At 32.3% G+C, this 17,686-nt stretch overlaps 1 protein-coding gene across 4 annotated transcripts in view; it reads right to left on the reverse strand.

The window, feature by feature from the left end:
* Window positions 1-8,734: 8,734 nt before the first annotated feature.
* The window catches only part of LOC145668446 (uncharacterized), a 272,604-nt gene continuing 263,652 nt past the window's right edge, over window positions 8,735-17,686 (reverse strand). For all 4 annotated transcript variants that reach the window (XM_081736322.1, XM_081736323.1, XM_081736320.1 and 1 more), the window contains one exon: window positions 8,735-17,627. In XM_081736322.1, the coding sequence (XP_081592448.1) occupies window positions 17,511-17,627 (117 nt within the window). In that variant the 3' untranslated portion in view covers window positions 8,735-17,510. The remainder of the gene's footprint in view (window positions 17,628-17,686) is intronic.

Consider the following 17,686-nt stretch of genomic DNA (forward strand, 5'->3'; position numbering starts at 1 on the left):
TAATAATATACTAATGAAAACCCAGAAACTATGTACGAGGCAATCCAGAAAATAAGTGTCTAAATTTTTGTAGGTTCCAAAAAATTTATTTAAAACAAAACTTTTACATACTCATATCAGTACATGCGTGAATTATTTTTCCATGTAGTCGCCATCCCTCTCGATGCACTTAGTAAGACGAGGGATTAATTTTTTTATGCCTTGGTCAGAGAAGTCTGCTGCCACCACTTGAGTCCAATTCTCCATGTCCACCTTCACTTCCTTGTCAAATGAAAATCTTTTACCACCCATGTACATCTTCAGGAAAGTAACAGATGATAGTCTTAAGGCGCCAGATCAGGAGAATGCACATATCAGTCAGAATCGACGGTCTTGCACTCCTTTGCTTATCGTGCACATCACTATGACTATTTTTAAATCCACGACACCACTTAAACACACTCGTACGGTTCATAATTCCTTCATCATAAACTTGATTTGATCTCGTTAAAAACTTCAAACGAAGATTTTCCCTTCATAACGAGATAACAGATAACGCTGCGAATCTCGCACTTGGCAGCAGATTTTATCGTATTTTTATTACCGAAGATAACGAATATATTTGTAACATCTACAACAACTTTTTTAATAATTCATATTAAATCATCTTTTTTATATACGTATATAAATTATCCTCTGCATCTTGCCTGCATTATACAACTGGCTTAAGCTAAGGTGGTTTAAACCAGATTTTTTTTTTTTAAAGGGGAACAAGGTCAAGTTGTAAAAGATACGAGTACGTGAATACTATATGGCAAGCAATTGTTATTTTAGAATTAGATCCGATAATGATAATGAAAGTCTGTGCCTGCAAGAGCAAGTCAAAGACTATTTATTTATCTAAAAGCTTCGAGATACAACCTGCGAGTCTTATAATAATTAAAAACCAATCAATAAATAGCAACAAGGAGAAAAGTGGGAGGAAATCGAATATTTAACAATGCAATATTGTTCCTACGTGGTTAAAAATTATAATCAATTGGACGAAGAAATTGTATTGATGTTTTCAAAACACATAATGAATATCGGTTATGAAAAATTGTTGATAAACCTTCACTTGTATCTCTTAGCTCGTCTTGGCACATACACTCCGAAACTCCCCAGAACCCACCACGAGGAAATGGCTGCAAATTGAGTTCCACCCGCCCATTGCAAATTGAGTTGCTTCCGTTTTTGGGGTAACTTACATTTGATAGTCCTGCTGGGAGTTCAATTTTTGCATTTTTTCTAATTTTGCCATAAAGCCTTCTCTTCGATCCGCTCCACACACTAACGCTGACGCTTCTGTAACTAGTTTTATCATCCTCTACACCGCTTGCGTATGGAAACGGAAAACATCTAATTTCTCAGAAGCTGTAGCCACCGTTATAATATTTTCTTCTATCTGGCTCGAATTGTTAATGGTGGCTTGGTGATATCCGTTGAGAAACAATCGATCATCTCATGATATTTACTTGCGTAAGTTTACTTTCAGAACAAATTCACGTAGACTTGATCCCTTTCTTTGTCGATACTTCTTTTATTCTTCTCCGTCCTAAAACTTGGAGGTTCTGGTTCCTGTCGGTGATCATTGCCAACAACAAGTTTTCCGGATAGGCAAAGTAAGCGCTGCAGCTAATCACAATATACAGGATTCTTAATTCCTCTGGAAGAAAGGATGCAGATCGAGCGAGTAGCCACACGTTGTTGCGTCCCGTTGGTGAGAGAGAGAGAGAAGAATTTTGCTTTATTTCAAACCAAACTTGTGTAAATACTTTGCTGACATATTGTGCAAGCCAACGAAATGCTTTTTCGGGATCTTCGGTGCAAATATATAATCGGAGAATGCGAGAAGCTGTCATCAACCATCGGGACATGCCAATTGGTCCAGGCTTTTCCTTCAGAAGGTCTGGCGGACACAAACCTTCTGAAACAGCTCGACAAATGTCCAAAAGGTATTGCTGATCATTACTCAAATCTTTTAACACCATTTTGTCAGGTCAGGCCAGCACCGAAACACAGAGGCCGCTGGACTGTGTATAAAATTATAATGTTTCCAATTTATTATAAAACAATACTGTACGTATTATTATTATAGTCGTGTACAACTAATATATTTACTATTACAGCACAGCCGATTTTAAAATTGCTTGATATCAGATTACTTGTTTAAAATTTTCTTTATAATATAAACAGGTCTAAGAGAAATTGTTCACGATATACGTGAAAAAAGCTGCAATGTAAGGCTGACAACATATTTTTCACGCTGTATATGAAAAACATGAATTGAAACACAAAATATAATTTTTCGTTGAATTGATTATAAATTTTAACGACATAAGAGCAATATTGCATCTTACTTTTATCTTGTGTTTTATATTCAGCCTCAGAATGCTTCAGTGGGAAAAAGAACCAAAGGTTATAGCTGTGCAGCACAATTTTCTTCGTAGTGTCGTGCGGGTTGTATAGCTGCAACTATAAAATATTGAGTCCCATGAGGCAAAGAAAGGGGATGACCAAAAAAATACAAATTTTATGTGCAGACTACCACTAACACGAGGCAATTTTTCCGCAACCCGGCCAATCAAAAATTAAAACAAAAATGGCTATGCAGTAGAATTTTCTTCGTAGTGTCGTACGGGTTGCATTGCCGCAGTTATAGAAATATTAAGTCCGATGAGGCAAAGGAAGGGGTTGACCAAAAAAATCCAAATTTTGTGTGTTTACCACTAACACGAGGCAACCTCTCCGCAACCCGACCAATCGAAATTCAAAAAAAAAAAAAAAAAAAAAGTTTTTTGGCCCACCCTAGTAGCTGTCCATATTCCACTTTCTACTATTGAAACAAAGATATTAGAAGTTATATATCTCACCGTTAGATGGCAGCAAATATCCTCCAGCGGTTGACATCTACCGAACAAAATTGAAATTCTTAATACGTGTTTCTTTTTACTGTCTACCAAAGTTTATTCGATTCTTTGTAAGATTGGTTTAAATTCGTTAACAGTCAGTAGAGTTTACTGAAAACATGCCTCAAGGAGTAAGATAGTAAGGTTCTATCACAAGCTATTCAGGAGTACTCGTAAGAAGTGAATGGGTTCATGACTCTAAGTTTTGTCCATAAAAAAAAAAGTGGTAGCAACAAAAATTTGAATAAAAAGTAGTAATTTCTACTGGAATGTTTGAAATCAACGAGTACCTTGAGGAGGGTATTTTAGATCAGAACTATTGAGAAAATTTAAAAGTAGATATTGCGTTTTCGTGTATGTATCAGAAGAATTTAGGAGATATGTCATGGATCTTGTGGATGATGGATTCTCCCTGACCTATGGATAGTAAGTGAGTACAGGGTTCATAATAACCGTGAAAGTCAAGAAAATTAAAATATATTAGGGATTTGTTTCAAAAATGTGCTGAAAGTCAGGGAAGTCTGCTATATTTTACAGAAGAGTCGAGAGTTTTTTAATAACTGCTCACAGAAGGTATGAAGAACACTGCAAAGAATCAAGAGATTCAAAAAGTTGATGATAAAAAATAAATAAATAAAATAAAGTTTAGAAAGAAAGAAACTTGAAGAGTGCCGAAAAGTGTTAATATTTCAAGGTTTGAAAGATGAACAAATTATATCAAAAATCCTGTCTTAGACGTTTCCTGGCCGGGTTTTCGAATGTAAACCCACCTATACACAAACACACGATGATTGTCTACCATAATGCCCACTTCTTCATGTGAGCAACGATCAAACCAGGAATCTCATTGTATCGCAGTAGACCACTGTACCATTAAGTTACCGTGTCCCCTAAAAAGATTGGAGAACAGTAGAATACTTCATACACATGCGAGATATCGTCAAATACTAACAGCAACTCAAGAATATTAATGTAATAACTTCGCTGCTTATTACGTAAATAAAGGTATAAAATACGTCTAAGTTTTGAGTAAAGTACAAAACAAAATAACTTTTCCACAGTTAGAAAATAATGACTGGTTTAATTTAACGTCCCACGATTATGGTCTTTAGACTAAAGAAAACGAATGATTAATAAAAGTGTTCGATTACGAAATTAAATTTTCGTGTTCTCCCACCCGGAATCTCAGGACCACGTACCGGAAGTTCACGCGCTTGTCACTAGATCAGCGGGGTAAGCTTCCACAGTAAGAAGAATACATAAGTGTGTTCAAATGTGTACACAATATCTAGAAACGTTACATAGTACATCTTGTGTGTGAAATAATGAAGCAAGTTACTAGTGGGACGCCTGGATTTTTATGGGTAAGTAACTAAGAAACAGATTAAATGTTGATTTTTTTTAGTTTAGTTGATGAAATATGGAGTTTCTTTTATGGGAACGTAGTCGGTAATAAATACGCTTCAAAATACATTTGGTATCGAATTAAAACGTACCACTAATATCTGTAGGGTAGCAGTGAAATTTTCATGGGATTTCAGTTTCGTATATTGAAGTCCTTTGGAAGGTTTTGTCCCCAAATTTCTTCATTCTAGTGTCCAGTCCGTGAGTCCAAAAGCTGGAGACACTTGTGTGCTTTCCAATGACACAAGAATTCAAGCAGCAGTCAGTTCTCTGGAACAATTTTTGTGCTCTGAAAGTACACCTGTAGTTATTTGATTTCTTTTATGATGCATCCGAATATTCTAATTGGTTCCTTTAGATACACAAGGATGACCAAATAACGTTGAACAAGAACATGTGTCTAATACGCAGCAGTGTGGCAGACTTAAAGAATAATTTGAATTATTTCAACCTTTATCCTTGATCGGAATGTTTACAAAATCGCTGAAATATAATTACAGATATTGGTGTAACTAGGAAGTAGGTAACCGTATATTACACAACATGAAAAAATAATTAACGATTCACTTCTACATATCAATAGGATATAGTATCAATTAACAATTAAAAATTTAGAAAATACTAAATTATATTCATAAATAAGTTTTAAGTTTATTTGACTCTATACAGATACATTACAACAAAATTATGTAAGGAAGCATAAATACAGGATGATACATATTACATTGATAAAGCAGCTAAATGCATAAAATTTATTTGTGCGTTTGTCTTTTGTATTTGACGGTATAAAATTGCGATGTTTGTTTCTCTTTTTTAAAATAGTACGTTTTTATTTGTTATTCCCAATTACAGTTTTAGTTTCAGCTTTGTGTTCGTGTGGATCAATACTCAATTTTTATAAGTATTTTTCTCCATTCTTGGTAAATTATATACAATTCAAACCGTCTGTTACATTGCTAGTTATTCTGTTACCTTTATGTATCACAACAATTGAAATAGTATAGAAAAATTACCCTTACTATCTTATAAATTTTAACAGAGGTGAAGTAAATTAAGAGACGTGTTGGAACATAATAGAACAGTTTGGGATGTCCTATAATGCAGTTTGAGTTAGCTAACGATCTTCTTCACACACCATATCATCTTGTCTCATTAACATATGACTACCAAGCAACACCTCCACTTTCATTTGGTTGCAACTGGACTCCATGAGCAGTCATGATCAGTACTTAACGTTTTATACGTACGTTTACGTTACTGCATCCAATCAGATCTTTGTGTTTTATACACAAATATACAGAGCTCCAAGTCCTGGGCACCAGGTCGACATTATGACGACAAATATTAGTCTGGCGCCTAGCTAATTTAAGGGCGAAATACATGTCTATGCTTATGTATCAAATTGTATTTGTATTATTATTTATTATCCTTCTGGTTTTCTGAAATGGGTCCTAAGTCCGAAGAAAATTTTTTTGAGCACTGGATATATATATATATATTGGGTGCTTGAATTAATTCCCGCTGTTTATTGTACCAATGATAAATTGTCATTCCAGAAGAACAGAAGAATATCTTCTGAAAGTACTGTTCCTCGACAGCTACGTTTTCCCACTTTTCGGGTAACAAATGTATTCCGTGATAGAAAAATGCGGGTTTGCGGGTTCCTGTGAAATATCTCACCCATCGAGCCAGTTTTGGATATCTTCGACAGTTCTGAAGTGTTGGTCAGCAAGGTCATGCTGCATGAATCGAAACAGATGGTAGTCGGAAGGGGCGACGTCTAGTGAACATGGGGGTGGAACAAGACATACCATAGCAATCCCTCTAAGTTTTTTTTTCACTACATTTGCAACCTGTGGTCTGGCATTGTTATGGAGCAGAATCACTTTGTCGTGTCTCTGGGCATACTCCGGTGTTTTTCTTGAAGTGTTTGATTCAGATGCAGTAATTGTATTCATCTTTTGACTTAATGGAAGCAGCTTATAATGAACCCCACCGACTTTATTCCACCAAATGCACAGCATGATTTTCTTTCCATGAATGTTCGGTTTTGGTGTTGACGTTGGTTCTCCGGGCCTCACCCATGATTTTCTGCGCTTAGGATTGTCGTAACGAATCCATTTTTCATCACCGGTTGTAATGCGATGCAAAAACTACTTCCGTTTATGTCTTTGCAGCAGCACTTCACAAATTGTTACATGTTTCGCAATCCGTCAATTCATGTGACACCCAGTTTCCCGCTTTCTGGATCATTCCGATGGATTTCAAACGCTTACTAACATTTGATTCATCAACATTAAGATTTTGAGACAACTGTTCAAGCGTCTGAGATGAATCTTCTTCCAGTAGTGCCTCTAAGGTCCCATCTTCAAACTTTTTCGGCTGACCAGGACGCACTTTGTCGCTCAAGTCAAAATCATTGTTTTTTGAATCGTTGAAACCACTCTCTACACGTTGTTTCCGATAGAGCATGCTCTCCATACGACTCCACTAGCAAACGATAACTTTCTGCAACAGATTTCTTAAGATGAAAGCAGAAGAGTAGCGCTTCCCGCAAATGTTGTTTTTTTAGGCACAAAACCCGCCATGTTCAAGACACTGAAAATAAATGTTCTTTTCACTTCACTCGAAGGTCAAATAATGCTCTGATAGACCAAGGATAGCACTCCTAAATGGGTGGGTATTCTGTCACAATCCGCTGTGCTGCAATAGCACAACTACTGCCCTCTGTTCATCAACAGCGAGAATTAATTCAAGCACCCAATATATATATATATATATGTTTATTTATTAGGTATATGCATATGGCTTGCGCGATTGCCGTTAGATGGACATTATTTCGTACACGGGTGTTTTGTTTAATGTGGCGTTCCTATATTTAAGAGGAACATGTTTCAGCTTCAAAATACATTATAAGTTATAAGAAAAAAGTATAAACCATCACGGGTGCACAAATACGTCATTTTGGAGCTATAGTTAATCGAAAATTGTTCGGAACGATGGAATCGAAGATCATATTTGAATATGATATAGAGGCGGTGACAGGGTTAGCCTCAAAGCATACAAATAGATTCACGAGGTTTTTTAGAAAGATGTATGTAATGTAACTGAAAATTGACTTACATTCCATATTCATTGGCACGTTGATGTGATCTAGGCATAAAACAACTACTGTGTTCTTTTTACCCGATCTTTGTTCGACATTTCGTTCTTGAGGATTGACCCTTTTTATATCGTTCCGATCAATTTTCAGCGGCAATAACTCCGAAATTATGCATTTGTGCATCCATGTTCGTCTGTAATTATTAGTTTTCCAGAGTTTTCTTGTGTTGTTTCCGAACATACTATTACAATATATATATACGTGACTTCGGGTGCCATCATGGTGTTGCTACGTTTAGTGCTCAGTTGATGATTTATATATATATATATATATTTATTTATTCAGTGTTTGGGTGCAAAAGCTCGCGGAATGAATCTCTCTGGCCAAAATCTCGCCTCCTAAAATCTTTTCGGCTAATATATCGCTGTCCAAAATATCACCTAGGACAAAAATGTTCGATATATACCTTTATCTATGTATTTTCCAGGTAAATACATTTTAAATAACAGTTGAAGACAGTTTTCAACGTACACTTGGAAAATTATGATTCTTATGAATAATGGGACTATAGAGAAAAACCTTATAAGCGATTTTATTAACTTTTTACAAAGAGGAAAAAGAGAGGTACTGTTAATTTCTCCACATACATAATTACTGGTAGATTAATTTGTACTTTCCAACATGTGTGTGTTTAAAAATTGGATAAGGTTTTCTCTAAGTTACACACGTTTTTCTGACGATTCTTTACTTATTCATTTTTAAACTAAACTTTGTAAAAGCTTTTAGTGTCTCAAGTAAGCATTTCTGGACCCATATTAGTTAAGTCTTTCTTTCTTATTCTTATTCTTCTGCTCTCAGAAACTGACTCGTAAAATTTTGTAATCTTTATTAACAGGGCGATAGATATTGGCGATAGAATCGTGACAAGGGAGTCCAAAATACACGATGCAACAAATGCATCTACGTCCTGTCATCATATATTAAGAAACATCATAGACGAAGCAGAATCGGGTGAACATTTTCTCATGGCAGTTAAGCATAAGCTTGGTTTTCCTTTCCAACGGAATCATAACGGACTGTTAAATAACTCTTAGATCATTCTCACGAATTCTTAATAAACTATATGAGACAGGTATTTTTCAGTTTACGCGTATATTATTTGTCTCAAGAACGCTTGTTCGAATGCATCGCTCAGTATCGTAAACAAATTTTTCCCCATCACTTACTTTTATATCGTTCTAAAGCATAAATGTTCAAACTCATATGCGGAGATTGATGTGAGATTAAGTTTTTGAATATATATATATATATATATATATATATATATATATATATATATATATATATATTGAATATTATGCACTGAATAGATGATTATGGTGAGATTTTGTCCTACCAAGATGTCGGGCAGGAAGGATTCATCCCGCGAAGTTTTGGATGGCGAGATTTTGACAACGCGAAATTTTAGGCGGCGAAGTTTTGGCCGTGAGGTTTTGTCCATATACCATATCTCAGTGGCGTAAAAGTACCTAACTGGTTCATACTAGCTTTGCTATCTTAAATAACTTAACTAAAATACAAATTGCTGAGTAAAGCAACGTTTATTATAAAATAATACATGTGTGACAGTTTCGCCAACTAACTGAACATATTAGCTTCATCAGACACTGTCATGAAGTCAATATGTTCAGTTAGTTGGCGAAACTGTTAAACATTTATTATTTTTAAATGAACGTTGCTTTACTCAGCAATTTGTATTTTTAGTGTAAAGTTTCGTTTAATATTTGAACGTAGTTTAATTCAATACATGTGTGGAGTTTTCAGTTTGCTTTGGGTTACGTCCGAAATATATCTAATCAACCGAGGATCCCACCCAATAATGTAATAAAGTCTTGAGATTCTGATGAAGTTCCTATTGAAGAAACAGCGTACCCGTTTATATAAAATTCCTTTCAAAAAAAGAACAGCTCAGTTCTTTGTACTAGGTTGCACAAACTGAAATCCATGTTATGCACGTATGAGAAGTGAAATAATATAAAGTAATGCTTTAAAAAGTCCTAGATGGGATTATAGAAACATAGGCATGTAGTCATCATTAAGGTTTTTTTGCGAGCCAGTATTTCAAAACTTACTACCCATGGATGCAAATAAAAAACTTGTACAAGAAATATAAATGTTCAATACTTTTGAACATGACTGTGCGAAGACTGCCAGGAATCCGTAGAGAATTTACCTCAGTTGTGACTATGGTTGTGCTTCTTGATATTCTTTTAAGGAGAGATTCTGACCGATTAAAAAAAAAAAAAACTCTGGTATACACATGAAAATTGAACTATTCTTTGCATTCTGCCGAGAACTATTAATGCAGAAATTGTAGTATAAAATATTGTAAATTTGGTACAAATAAATATGTATTTGTGTTAAGTATGGGAATATGGAAAAGTAGCATTATCTTGTGTAATTCAAGTGTGAGTAAATTAATCCTGTGGAAATATTGATGAAATATGCACGACAATATAATCCTCTTAAGTTAACGGAGCGATTCGAAATTGTTGTATTCGGTGTCTTTTTTTTCTTGTTATCACGAAGTAAAAGTTTCCTCATTATTTAATCACACTTTATAATCTTAAACATACTTATTGAATACATGGATTTCACATTTCATATAATTTTATAGTACCTTAACAGCAATACACTATCAACTCAGTAGGACCAGCCTAGACTGAGAACAACACACAACAATTAAAGAAAATCTACAATAAACGAGAAAGTAAATCATTTTTACAATACACAACATTAAATTATGATGTTTATATATATATACACACACACACGTATTTTTCTTTTCACAAGGCAAACAGTCTTTGCAGTTTTTTGATATTGTTACACTTTCTCAGTTATAATTTTAATAATTACTAAGTGCTTAAACTTAATATGACAATTACGTTAAAAGTTGAAAATAGATTCAAAAATAATACAACTAAATAGTTTTTCATTTCTTGTGTTGTTAAGTGCATAATACAAATGCATGGAAATGCACGGTCGTGGGTTTATTATGATCAATTGGTTTCTGATGCAGTGTTTAAATCAGAAACATATTGTAATTTACTTTGTCTCGAGTCAAATAACACATCATGATTCCCATTGGTAGACGTTACTGTTGTCATCTAAAATTCATGTTTGAGACTTTTTTTTTTTTTTTTTTTTAATGCAACGTATTGAGTTTTAAATATAGCGAACACTTCTTATCTTGAATGAATATAAATCTTTTGTTCAAAAGGCTGTTGAAAACCGCTTAAGGAAACTATCAAATATACAGGTATTAGTCAATTTTTCATTTTATTTTCTGTTGCAACACAGAAATAACATTGGATCCTCCTAGCTATCTCTCCGCTAACAATAAGTCTAACTACAGAACAAACAGTAATTTGAAATAATAATAACCACTAGGAATCCCCTGGGATTTGTTTTTATGGAGACTTGTGAAAGACGAGATTTCATAATAATTTAGATGACATGGAAACAACCCATCACAAAAACTCCGGCAAGTGTTTATGGCTTTTCGCCCCATGGATTTGGAATGAATTAGACTCATCGTGCTACAAACGGAGCACCTATTAGACATTTGTAATATGTTTTCGAAACTAAACTAAACTTTATGAAACTTTGTAAAATAATTTCTGTTAACATAAAGTGTTTTGGATTATTAAATACCTTAATCAGTCTTTTTTTTCCTCGGTAGTAATATTGTATAGTAAATACAAGGTATTTTCGTCAATAGCACATTAATAGAAGTAGTTTTGAACTGAACTTCGAGCCTTTGGATCATCCTCAGATCATAGAGAAAATGAAGGAAAGAAAATAGAGATGCCAAAGTGCCTGCTATATTCTTGTTTTCGTTATTTTAATTAATATTTTTTTTGTTTCCATGTTTGCTTATGAATATTATAATCTTCGACTCTTTTAGTTTGTTTTGTGACTTTTTTAATCATATACTTCTACCACAGAGAAAAAAAGTACTATTCATTTTATCTTCTTTATGCCCTCACTGGAATCCCTTTGTTTTAATCAAAATACATTGATTGATTTTATATTTCTAACACTACTCTTCCATACGTATCTATTCACTTAAATTATAATAATTTACAGTTACGGTTTAGAAATTCATGTAACTTTTTCACACGTACTAGCGTAACAATAATTTCCGTCTTCAGATCTCTCTGATTATTTTTCGTATCACTCTCTTTTTGAAAGACTTTGAAGTATTCAGTCTGCTTTGTTCAACATGTAAATTGTTTTCTGTTATTAAAGATATATATAACGAGCATACAAAGCTATACTTCCATTGATCATTATTTCGTAGTTAAATTGATAATTTATTTAGAGAAGAACTTGCGTATAAGAAATTATAATAATAGTTCACTTCGAGAAAGCATATTACGTGAAAAATTTTAATTGTAAAGTTAAAGACTTATGAAACAGGTTGACGGAAAAAGTCGCTTGTATGACATTTAAATACATAAATTTACATTTTTAGGATAAAATTTTGAATGTTAATTGAATAGTTTTGAGCATATTTCCTAAAATTTTGTAATGCTAATATATTACAAAAATATTATGTATCATAGTATTTTAAACTTTGTATATTCTACTTTTTTTCAGTAAAGATCTATTAGACCATAAAGTCATGGAAAAATCTTCATAAAGATTGTTCTTCTTTTCTTATGTTACATACTCTATTAGAATAAATACAATAAATAGTTGTATTATTTTTATTCCTATCACGTAGGGAACTTTTAAAGGTTTTAACATTATATGAACAATACTGTTTCAGATATATACGTACATGTATCATTAAGATTTTAAGAATTTCACAATTTTTTTCTAAGAAATATTTTTTAAATGTTGAAACAGAAACTAATGAAAGACTTCTGTATATTTTTATCTTAATGAGGTAAGAATTTACACTAAGAACTTTTGTTTAAAGAACTTCAGTATAATATATCACAGTCAAACCACCACACTTAATTTTCATGTGGTAATGAGAGAAGACTTCGATCTTTTAAAATATTAAAGCTCTTTTTAAATAAAAGTATATATTAGTATTTGCTCACATAACTTTTATTTCTCCATTACGTTCCAAAAATGAATTATTCCAGTTTTGCGTTTATGACAACATATTCATATATACAGTAGCGTATTTAAGTGAGGAGGATTTCCGGGTTAAGCCCCTCGGACATTTTATTTGCTATTTTAAAGTAAATGAAATATCTTCCAGAATTTTCACATTTCCAGGAATAAAGTTAGCAAAGCCTCCAAAAACAAAATCGTATATACCCCACTGGTAATATATGAAATAATTCATATGTAATAAAATAATTTTATATTGCAATCTTTTAATAGGTTTTATTGCATAAATATGAACACAATTCGAGCAAATTGCATGTTTGGCTGTGTTGTACGATTTATTCTTGAAGTGAGCCAATTGTCACTTAACTACAAAGTATAACTGTGTAGCGTAATTCAACAAATGAATGAACGTAAATGTTTTTGTTTTTCTAATTTTTCCTTATATATTAAGTTTTTTTTAAAAAAAACTTCTGTATATGAATTGCATATTTTAATCTCGCATTGAGGCAAAAATAATCCTTGTCTCTCTTTAATATTACTTCTATAACATATTATATGATTGAACAGGTGTATAAAAATTGAACTAGAATGTGTAATTTCCCAGCATATAAATGAGCAAACTAAACCACAATTACCATGCGCTTCTATAATAGAATTTAATTTTAACCTGTGATCTTAGTAAAATTAATTTTATATGAGAAAATATTTTTATTTCGCCCTGTCATACTCCGGAAAGTACACTGTTCATATGTTTTTATTCTTATCTTGTAATCTTCCAACTTGCACATTTAATTTCTTTTCTGTAGCTTCCACAAAAATATTTCAGTACTAGTGTGTTATAATTTCTACTTCGAATTTTATTCGCAACTTATTTGTGTACTGATATGTTAACTTTAAATAAGTAATATGGATAAGTACATGTATATGCTTATCCATATTACTTATGTGTTCTTCAAAATAGGTTACAATTGAAATTAAATTGATGTGTCAGTTTTGTTAGATTTATAGATCCTTTCAAAAATGGAGGTGTCACAGAGCATACAATTTTATCTCTTTAGTGGTTAAACAGTATTGATTAAAATATCACTGTAAGAAGCTCTATTAGAACATTAAAGGTAGTTCTATTTTTACACTGATATGTAAATAATTTATTCTACTGATAATTCTGATTCTGACTCGTAAAAGAATTGAAAAAATAACTATGCAATTTTGTAAGTCGCTTTTGTAATTTGCTACTTCCTCGTGGCATGAGCATTACGGTGCAGGATCATTTTTGCTGCAAGTTATAGTATAGTGTAGGTCCTCATTAAACAGTTTGGTTTTGTACTTTTCATATTTGTTTTAAATTATGAAATTTAATTATCAATAAATTAACTTCTTCTTTTTAAATTGTTTCATCATTTAATGGTCTTCGCAGATTTTATTTCAGAAGGAAGAAAAATTATGTGAGCAAATGGAGAATATAGAAATGCAATGATCAATGCAAGACATGCACATAGTTATTCTGATTCTTCATTCATATCCCTTCCTGTACTCATAACACCAATTTATTTAATCAGAAACAACAAAGCACTCTATTTCTTATATTATTATTATTATTATTATCCGTTGCTGAGAATTAAACAGATAATGCAAGTTAGCAACGAATTTATACGAAATAAATATTATGTGTTTTGTTGGTATGCAATTAGAACAGACATAATATTAAAATTATTTGAATATATTTTTCAAGTAATTCCTGTGATCTTTCAAAAATACCGCTATTACTTTTGTTGGGTAAAACGAGCTTAAAAACTAACCTAAAGGCTACTTATAAAATCTCTCAGAAACCTTTAAATCAAGCTTGGTATCCACTTTAAATACTACCCAGTAGTTGAAGTATTCCTTCACTTCGCCTTTTCCGTCCGCTATACATAAAATTTTATAACATTTCTTCGAATTCAATATCTTAAATACATATAAAATCTAAATTAAAAATGGTAGGCGTTTATGAAATGTGAAGGTAATGTTAATTTGTTCGTTAGTTTTCATTTAGTGGACAATTTATTTGAGAGTGAGTTCATTGTTCGTTTCTTTAAGTATCTAATAATTCCTAGGCTTATCGACAAACAAATACTGGTGAGAACTATTTCTAAAGATATTATTCCAAACAAGATTTTTATGACTGAATATTGTGCCCGATAGATTGTTTGCTCTGTGTAACTGTAATAAAGTATCCCACCATCAACATAAAAAATTTGGATTTAGATTGTTGGATCCATTCATGTCAAGTTAAGATTGTTAAAAAGAAATGTCAGGATTTCTACATTTCTTAGAAGCTCACAAAACTTTATTTTCATTTGTTCTTTTCGAGGAACTTTAATAATAATAATAATAATAATAATAATAATAATAATAATAATAATAATAATAATAATATACCTTATAAGTTATATGGTTTAATTTACCAAGATGTTTGCCACTAATTTAAAAATGTACAGTTGTTGGGAAAAAAGAATATATATACATATATCCGGTACTTTATGTATGTGTACTAATAAACTATATTATCTTTTTAATTACTGTTTTCTAACGTGCGAATTTAGGACGATATTAATAAATATGTAAACATAAAATGAATTAACATTTCCACTACTTGAAATATTAGATTACTAAGCACAAGTCTAAAATTATACCCGCATAAGGTATAAAAATGAAATAAATTCTTTTTTGTTTCCTCTGAGAGATTTTATAGGTATCTAAGTATTTTCCCTTCACGTTTAACATTAAAATATGTATACAATGTACACAATCACAACACACGTTTTACATACACACATATATATAGGTATAATTGTTGAAATAATCAATAAGTTAAGCAAAATAAAGCTTGGCAAAATAATTTTAGCAAAAATAATTCTTGTACATTTATATACATTGATTGTAAGATTTCATATATTACTTATCTTTAAAGAGTTATTTTTTGTTTTTGTTTTTGTTGATGTTTAAGGAAGGAAGTGTAAGGAAGGCGTTGAGAAGTGCACTTTAGAACTAACAAGTGTGTTTTTGACTATTGCCACCAAAATATATTTCTTTTTTCTTTACAAAAGAAACAAAAAATAAAATGGCAGTTCCTAAATTTTGAATCTACACGTACTAAAGAAATTTTACAGTTCAGAATATTTAGCTTAACGTTTATCTCAATACATGATGATTATGAAACGTTAACACTAGATGCTACTGTGGTACAATTCCTTGAGCAAAAGTGTCTGAGAAAGCATGGTAACAAAAACTTATGAAGAAATTTGCTAAAAAATCCAGAAATATGTATACTGTTCACTTTTGTAATCAAAATAGGGGAATCAATTCAAACTGAAGCTGTGCCCAAAATGACCTTGGAGCTGAGAACCATTTTTTCCACTCCTTTACAAGTAAGTGAGCAAATTAATGTGGCCATGCAAGACGTAACACAATAATGGCATGATTGCTAAAAGAAGCAACGAGCACTTGCTCAAATATAAATTCATTTTGGTGAAACTTAACGGAACTTCCGCAATAAGAAGATAAAACATATATATTGTTTATGCTTTATTATATGTGTGCTTTATTGTTAACAAGAAAAATAGATCCACTCCACACTTTAAAAAATTGAACTTTTTTTTTTAAAACTTTTGCTGCAGATCCTTTTGAAGTATCCCTTTCTCGTAACTAACCTAAAAAGTTTTGAAAATTTTGAATGTTGTAATTATTATATAATTTAATAAATAATCATAAGCATAAATAGATAGAAGTAATAGAAAACGTACGCCGCCATATTGGATGGAATTTAGAACATTAATTTAGTTTTGTTTGTGTTATATATATATGGACCAATTGGAAGAAACATGCAAAATGAAGATAAAGAAGAAGAAAACCAAAGTGATAAAGTGCACAAGAGCAGAACAGGAAGAGGCAAACGTATGGCTAGATGGAGAGAAAATCGAAGACGTTAAGACGTTCCCCTATTTAGGAAGTCTAATGTCCTCGGACGGAAGAAGCGAAAAAGAAGTAAGTTCCAGAATAGCGTAAGCTAAACAAGCATTCAATAAGAAATTAGGACTACTAACATCAAGAAATGTGTCGTTGGACGTTCGCAAACGATTTATTAAGACCTTGGTATGGAGCGTGGCGCTGTATGGATCAGAGACATAGACATTGAGAAAAGCTGAAATATCCAAGCTGGAAGCATTTGAAATGTAGTATTGGTGAAGAATGCTGCGCATATCATGGACCGAAAGGAAAAGGAATGAAGACGTACTAAAAGAAGCTAATGAAGGACGACAAACCATAAAGATAATAGGAAAAAGAAGAAACAACATTTCTTGGCCATCTTATTCGGCACTCCGATTGGATCACCATGCTGATAGAGGGAAAGGCAGAAGGAAAATCAGGAAGAGGAAGACCAAGGATAGAATATCTAGACGCAGTTACGAAGAAGAGGCCTTATCAAAGTATAAAACACCTCTCCCAAGAGAGAGAAAAGTTTTAAATTTCATGTTGTCCACCAACCTATGGTTGAGGTGAACAAGAAGAGAAGCTTTCATTTATTAGTGTTAATGTGAACCGAGCAACTATTAAAAGTAAAGTTTCGATGTTAACTTTTATAATCTATTACTGCTAATTTACTTTCGCTCAAGGAATTATTTTAATAACACCAATATATTATTTTCATAATCATGTAGTAAATAATATCCAATATTTTGTTTTTGTTTTATATAAATATATGCATAATAGTTTTCTAAACGGATGTAAGTTCTATTTTTTTAAGCTACCTTTTAAAATCACAATATACTCTTTGTTATTTTTGTTTACTGGTGTACAGCTGTTGATGAAGAAAGTTTCCATGTACACGGACGTTGAAGAAAGAAGGAAAAATATTCACACACGTACATCAATAAATTGTTCCACTTTTTTCCCCCCTTCTTCTCTTACATCAAACTACATAAGACGACGCCGTCAGTCAGTATTCCTTGCATAGCTGTTTGCGTTTCTAATGTGAACAACATGTCATTACCACTATTATCTTCGTAGTAACCGTATCGTGCCTGTAAAGAAACGATAAAAAAAGTCGAACTGAATTACACTGAACCAAAATGGTAGAAGT

Source organism: Thermobia domestica, chromosome 13 (genome assembly GCF_964235325.1).
Source record: "Thermobia domestica chromosome 13, izTheDome1.hap1.1, whole genome shotgun sequence".
Classification (NCBI taxonomy): Eukaryota; Metazoa; Arthropoda; class Insecta; order Zygentoma; family Lepismatidae; genus Thermobia; species Thermobia domestica.